The sequence below is a fragment of the Narcine bancroftii genome, chromosome 3, assembly GCF_036971445.1.
Source record: "Narcine bancroftii isolate sNarBan1 chromosome 3, sNarBan1.hap1, whole genome shotgun sequence".
NCBI classification, from domain to species: domain Eukaryota; kingdom Metazoa; phylum Chordata; class Chondrichthyes; order Torpediniformes; family Narcinidae; genus Narcine; species Narcine bancroftii.
The window spans coordinates 321,710,364-321,717,807 of NC_091471.1; the positions used below are offsets into that span (position 1 = coordinate 321,710,364).

Below are 7,444 nucleotides of genomic sequence, written 5' to 3' on the forward strand. Positions count from 1 at the left end.
CTTCAGTCCTCAACGCTGATACACGCATCCAAACCCAAGACCCACGGACATGGTAAAAGTACTCAAGTTTCAATATAGTAAGTGAAATTTCACATTTTACTCAGCAAACCTTTCAATATTTTGGAATAAAATATTCAATTACTACTTTTGTATTTTTTTTTTAAAATCTATTATCTAATAACAAATAAACATTCGGCTGTTGCCTTAGGGGTACCGTTCTGGAGACCTCCCACACACGGCTTTGAAAAACTGTTTCACAAACATAATTATGAAATAATTATGCAATAAAAAAATTGTAAAAGCAACACACTCTGATCTGTGAAAGCGATTTTATTCTGCAGATCCGCCGGATGCAATTCCTCTGCACATCTTGGCCAATCAGGTGCAAATATAAAACCGAAAATTACATAAAATCCTGCATTGTACCTTTGTACACCATTAACAATCCTACTCGATCCAAAATGTTTTCGGAACTGCAGGTTCGTAGGCAGGCCAGCATTAATTTAGTCTTCCTTTAATCTCTCCGGGGTTTGTTTTCCATACCATCTGACGATTAAAACTGTTCATTATGTGATGGATGCCCAATATAACCACTCCTCTCTCACTTTAGCATTAGCTAAATAAACTGATTAACAATTAATGGTTAGAGCTATGGTTACAGCGCCAGCCACACTGGTTCGCATTAGGGCGCTGTCTGTGAAGAGTTTGCACGTTCTCCCTGTGCCTGCGTGAGATTCCTCGGGTCTTTTGGTTTGTTGCCATGCTCAGAAACATACCAAGGTTTGGATGTAATTAGGCAGCACGGGCTCGTGGTCCAGAATGGCCCATTACCGTGTTGTGTTTCTAAACAAATATACATGTGTTGTAGTTATATTGACCGATATTTCAACAGTCGTTACCGAGTCGATTGTCCCCTATTCCAGAATCACTGGATAAAATGTTACCTGTTATATCATAACATTCCTCGTTGCACGACTACAAGTGATTTCCTTTCACTTTTTATGCATCGATTCTCATTGGGCATTTCATTCAGTTCAAAGTAATTCTCTCCCATGATGTTTTAATGGGGTTGTGGTCGCAGTTGGAAAGTTAGAGTAGAATTGTCTATCAATTTGTGCTGAACTAAATACCGGATGGTGAAAATTCAAGTTGTCGCACTCGTTCAGAATTCTGTCCAGTTATAAAGTGTAGAATATTTCCCCATTCGAACAACATCATAGAATTGTCTTGAAATGCCTCGTTCTGTTTTGTTACATGCTGAATTTAAAATTAATGACACTTTAATTGCTGGTGTAGTTTTATTAATGTTCATATAAATTAAAGCATTTAATGCCCTGGTGTTGAAAATATATTTGCCTTTATTCGCCATTAAGGTAAAACGAGATATTGGATTATCAACAATGGTGATTATTTCAACTTGAAATTATTAAATGGAAGCTTGAGATTTTAAATTGGCGAGAGGGATTGAGAGTTAAACAAGCTAGAGAGAAAGATGGAGAGATGGGGTAGAGAGAGAAGTGGAGAGGGGGAGAAAGGAAAATGGAGGGAAGGGCAGACCTTCATGACACTTCCACGCCCAAGACTTCAAAAGGACAACATAGCCGCAGCTTCTGTGCTGTACAATAAACTTTTGCCTCTCCAAATCCATTCCCCAATAAATTCTCGTCAGACACTGTGATCCCACGGATAAGCCTTGCACCACAATAGTTGTATCTCCCACCGCTTCCCAGATATGACCACGATCATCTTTCACCGCAAAACCTTTTAGAACATAGTACACGTCAGAACAGAACAGACTCTTCAGCCCTGGATGCAGTGCCGCCCTATATATTCCTCCCAAAAAGGGACCTCCTCGCAACCCTATATTTTTTGTATCTTTCTTTCTTTCTATTCTATCCACTCTTGCTTCCCAACTCTCAAATATCGTCCAAATCTTCCGCTGCTACACCCCATTTCCTCTCCCATGGTTCTTACTTTTTCCGCTGTTTCCCTCGACTTACAGCTTCTCTCCGCGTTTGTCTTTTCTCCCCTTCGCCCTTTCTTTTCCAGTTGCTCAGCATTTCCCTCTCCCCTTACTATTTCCCAATCACGGCTTATTTTGTTTTCCCTGATTTCCCTCTTATCTTCGCGATTACATCTGTCTCCACACCTCCACCGTAGATACCCCAACTATTTTACTCTGTCCTGCATTCCTCTTCAACCTCCAGGATTTTGAAAGGACAGCACAGAGCGGCTGCCATCACTGGTCTCCCGGGCATTTCTCATCTGCTGAGACCTGCATCCCTCTCCAAATGAGCAGCTGCTCAGATGGTCTCACCCAGTGGGAGGTAACGAGCCGTCGGTACAAACAAACAGAGAACGGCACCCTGCCCACGTGAAAGACGGTGCGTGAGTGGATTTGAATCGGTTCCACCATCAGTTTCGCCAGGCACATTCCCACATAAACATCCTCGAGTTTAAATAGGGGTACCGTTCCGGAGACCTCCCACACACGGCAGGCCAGGTCAGTGGAGAGGACGTACCCGGTCCCGGAACAGAAGGGTGGGTACGTTTCGGCGGGGTACTCTTTCAAGCTGATGTACCATTTGCTGGCGTGGTTGCGGATGGGTTTCAACTGATTCCAGACCATTCCCGTGTAGAGGTTAGTGCGGGGCTTCTGGGACAAGAGTTCCATCAGGTAGTCCGTGTTGACGAACATGTCTGAGTCTGTCTTCAACAGGAATGAGGCGGAGGGACAGGAACAGCAGAGCCACTTCAGGCCCATTAGCACCTTCAGGGTCAGGTTGTAGTACGTATCCTGGAAATCTGCCTGGATGATGTCCCCATACAACATCCCCTCCCGCAAAATCCGATTCTGCCACTCCCGTCCGTGTCCCAGCAGAAAATAGGTCGCCGACCTGTGGTCACCTACATATCGCTCGCTTCCCCAAGTCTGGCGGATGGCCGACCGAGCTTCGAACTGATCAGGGGAGCTAGTAACCAGAAGGATCAGAAAAGGAGGGTTACGCTCACATCGGGAGGTGGGTCGCACCATGAAGGACATACTGTTTAACCGTGAAGAGCAGTGTGGTTCGTCGAAGCGGTGGCTGGCCCAAACACCGATCCACAGAACCACAGGGATCAGGCACAAGATCAGAAGGAGGAACCAACAAACCTTTAAACCACGGTTGCCGCATTGTGTTCCCAGGAGATTAATTGTCCACAGCCACCTGATTGAACTTGCTGTAAAATAAAGAAAAGAATTTAATCAATGAATGTAAGTGAAACAACCTTGAGGACATAGGTTAAGGGTGAGAGGGGAAAGGTTTGCGAGGAATATTAGGGGAACGCGGTGGAAATGGAAGTGGAAATGGAACGAAATGGAAATGGAAAATATTTAAGAAAAATCTAGATATGTACATGGATGGATAGTGTATGGTGGAATATGGACTATACATAGATCAGTGGACTATACGTATCAGAATAATCAAGACAAGCCAAGTTTATTCTAATCTGATAACACAAGAATAACAGGAGGAAACAGCATTTTCCGGTCCTCGTGGAAAGCATGCAGTGAAACAATACATGTACGGGATACGTATTATCGCAATAAATATAAATAAATATGGTTTTGTACAAACGACAGTCTCGGATGGTCAATGTGAGCAGTTCCTTTGGTCGTTCAACATTCTCTCTACGCGTGGGAAGATTTTCCTCAGCCTGTTGGTGCTGGCTCTAATTATCCTATGTATCTTTCCCGATAGGAACAGGTTGAAGATGCTGTGAGCTGGTGGAAGGGGTTTTAAACAATTTTCCGCGCTCCCTTCAGATAACGATCCTGGTAGGTCACGTCAATGAGTAGGGAGGGAGATTATAGCGATCCCCTCTGCCACTCTTAAATTCCAGCGGATTGAACTCCCACCCATTTATAGTTTGGAACAGAGTAAAGGGGCCGAAGGGCCTGTTCCTAAGCTGTAAATTTATACGATTCTATTGTTATAACGCATAAATTGAAATAAAGCATGTCCAACAAGAATTCGTTTTGTTGATGTGCATTGTAGACTGAGAATATTCTGGGTACATCCGGGACGTGGCAGTTGAGTGAGCATATCGAACTTTCAGTGTACTTTTCTTCAGGATCGTCCATCGGCAAACCTCGGCAAACCAGCCCTGGGTTTCTCGCCACTGGTTCCCCCAATATTCAACATTCTTTGTGCGGTACAAATCCATTAAAACATCTCCCACAGTCATGATATGGGTGGTAACTGCTGGCAGGAAGTCAAACAGCTAATGGAGGAAGGTACCTCTAAAACCATTCTAATTCACTATGTTATTCGGCCCCGATGGCGCATATGTAATTCATTACTGAAGGAATTTCAATGACATTTGGACTTTCTGATGACATCCCTGGCTTCAGACAAACGGTCCTCTATCCAATATTATTCAAGTCACATGATCTCAAGAATGAACTGTGAGCATTGTGAACAACAAACACTGGAGAATTTAAATATATACCAGCCCCCTATAGTGGCTTTCAGCCCCAGTTAAACATGAACAATTGCATGCAATATTGTGGTGCGCTGCTAGCCAGAATCAAACACACACACAAGGTAAAGACGGTACAACAGGATTTAATCCACAAAGGCTTCTACAGAGCCAGGCTGGCTGTAGCTGCAGTAATTCTGCCGGCCAGGTGTTGTCCTGTCCCCTTACACTCCTGCAGGTACAGAGGTTTCCCCATGCAGTTGGTCGGTGGTACACTCCTGCAGGTACAGATGTTGCCCCCTGCAGTAGGCCGGTGGTGTACCACCACAAATATGATTATAGTAAAATCACAGAAATGCTGGAGGAACTCATATGGCATTGCAGCAACCATATGAGTTAAATACATATACCTTCGGTTTGGTACTAAGCTATACTTCAAGATATGAGGAAAAGCATGCAGGGGCATGAATAAACTGAATGCCAGCGGGAGGAGTACAGTCCAAGGGACAAACGGTGATAATTGGATAGGGGACTAGTCCGGGGAAAAGGAAATGTGGGAATTGATAGGGGAGGGATGTTTACTCTGAATGCAGTGCTGAGGTAAGGAAGATAGAGGGAAAAGTAAGAAAGATAGAGAAAGAGAAGTGACAAAGGCAGTAGAAAGAGAGTGAGTGGGACAGAGGGAGAGAGAGAGAACAAGAAAGGGGATCTATGGAGAGATGTGGGTGTCTATTACCAAAATTAATATATAGGGATCAAACAAGCTTTGTTAAAAAGAGTTAGTCAATGGATAATGTGGCTATATTAATCAGCATTATTCACTTAGCAATAAAAAGAAAATTCCAAGTGTCAGTGTGGCTTTAGACGCACAAAAAACTTTTGATAAATTGAAATGGTTATTTTTATTTTGTTTTAAGTCCTTGATAAATTTGGTTTTGGACAAACTTTTATAAATGAGGGAAAGAAGAGAAAATCTGTGGCGATCAGGAAGAAGAGGCGATCATTTGGAAGTTCCATGAGGGAAGTTGTTTTGTCAGGACACTGAAGTGAATGATTGAAGGAAATCAGTTTGTGTGTATCTAAAGAGCGACAAATATCTCTCTGAGTGAACAAGAACATTCCTGTGCGGTAACCATTTAAATTTAAACACCAGAGCCGAGTGAAGATTGATAAATGTTAAATTCTGTGCATAGTATGAGAATTTCCTGAAACCGATGAACTTGTAAAAGTGATAAGTGAATGACTGGACTGTAAAATAAAGAACTTTCCTGAACATATACCTACTACATATATGTGCACTTAGAATTAGAAGGGGGTTAAATTAGGTTAAGTAAAGTTAATAGTAATAAGTTAAAGTCTAATCCTGTTTTTATGTTTAAAGATAATTATAAGAAACTTTTGTTAAAGTAACCATTGACTTGGTGAATTTGTATTGCAGTCTGGTTTTTGAGTCCTCTGGCTCATAACAAATTGAGGACTTAATCCATTACAGATTAAAATATTTTGAGATTTAGGGATCTTAAACGTTTGGAGTTTGGTGATTTATCAGTTAATTCCTCTGTTTTTCCAAGCTGATTGAAAGCTTGTGTGTGTGTGAAAACAGCAGCAATGCAGGTTATTACATTTTTGTTATACACATACCTGTTGATCTGCTGAGAAAAAGAAAAGAAGAACTGATGGTCATTACGAAGGAATTAAATCTGGATGAAGACAAGCATTGGATGAAGAAAATACATATAGAAAGGATTATAGTGAAATATTATATACGTGAAGAGAAAATTTGTTGGGAAAGACAGCAAATTTTCAGAGAATATATTTTTTCAAATACAATTGAATTTGGAAAAATTTAAATTGGTAGAAGAAAGAGAGAAACGGAGGGAGGTCGAAGAAAGAGAGAAGAGGGGGTGGTAGAAGAAAGAGAGAAACTGGAATTTGAATTGCAGAAACTTAAATATAAAGCAGAAGAAGCTGAAAAACAAAGAAAAAATGAGGCAGAGGAAACTGAAAAATAAAGTTTAGAGGTACCTGAATAATGGAGGGAGGATGATAAAAGACCAAACAAAACTTGGAACATATTGAAAGAGACAATTAGAAAATGTAAAAGTTGAGATAGATGAAGATAGGAGAAGTATGGTTATAACTCTTGGAGAGAAGTTTTTGGTTAGTAGAGAGGTAAATATAGTTCTTCCTTTCGATGAGAGAGATGTAGAAAAGGTTGCTAAAAGGTCAAGATCGCCAAAAGGAAAAAATGGCCTCTGATGCTCCAAAGTGCATTGAATGGAAAAACACAAATTGCGTACTCTAGTTTGACTACAGAGCAAATGTCAAATTATGAAAATGTTAAACAAGCAGTATTGAAAGCTTATGAGTTGATTCTGGGAGCATATAGACAAAATTTAGGAGTTTTTGAAAGCATGGAACCAATCTTATATGGATTTTGCTCAAGAAAAATCTGTATGTTTTGACTGTTGGTGCATCTTAAAAGGAATAATTAACTATTTTGACAGATTCAGAGAATTGATATTAATTGAGGAGATTAAAATTCTGTTCCCAAGGAGTTCAAATTATACCTGGATGAGAAAGACGTGGGTATGTGGAAACAAAAGACGAATGAATATACCCTGAATTACAAAATCAAGTTTCAGTATAGTAAGCCTTTTCAGAGGGTTACTAGTAACTCTGAAATTAAGTTTGGGGTGAATATTAAGGAAAAAGGTAAAGTAACGTGGTAAACCTTTGGATTAGTATGTCAGTTTTGTAAGAAATCTGGTCATTTTCTTGCAAATTGTTTAGTCTTGAAAAAAGGACGAGAAAAGAAGATATTACCAGAAGATATTCTTCTTTCTTCATCTATCTCATTATTATTCAGAAAGTTGAATTTAATGAGAAAACATGTTCCATACCTGGTAAGTATATTATGGATATTTTCAAACCTTTTCTGTTAGACAGATTCTGGTTTCAGTCTTTGGCTTGGCTTCGC

The 7,444-nt window shown here is 40.6% G+C and overlaps 1 protein-coding gene across 1 annotated transcript; it reads right to left on the reverse strand.

Annotated features, from left to right (window-relative positions):
- Window positions 1-2,023: 2,023 nt before the first annotated feature.
- On the reverse strand, window positions 2,024-4,230 carry LOC138756860 (beta-1,3-galactosyltransferase 5-like). Its single transcript, XM_069923253.1, has 2 exons — window positions 4,011-4,230; window positions 2,024-3,222 (listed from the first exon to the last, which is right to left on the reverse strand). The coding sequence occupies exons 1-2, from the start codon at window positions 4,228-4,230 to the stop codon at window positions 2,240-2,242; spliced, it is 1,203 nt and encodes a 400-aa protein (XP_069779354.1). The 3' UTR covers window positions 2,024-2,239.
- Between the last annotated feature and the right edge of the window lie 3,214 nt (window positions 4,231-7,444).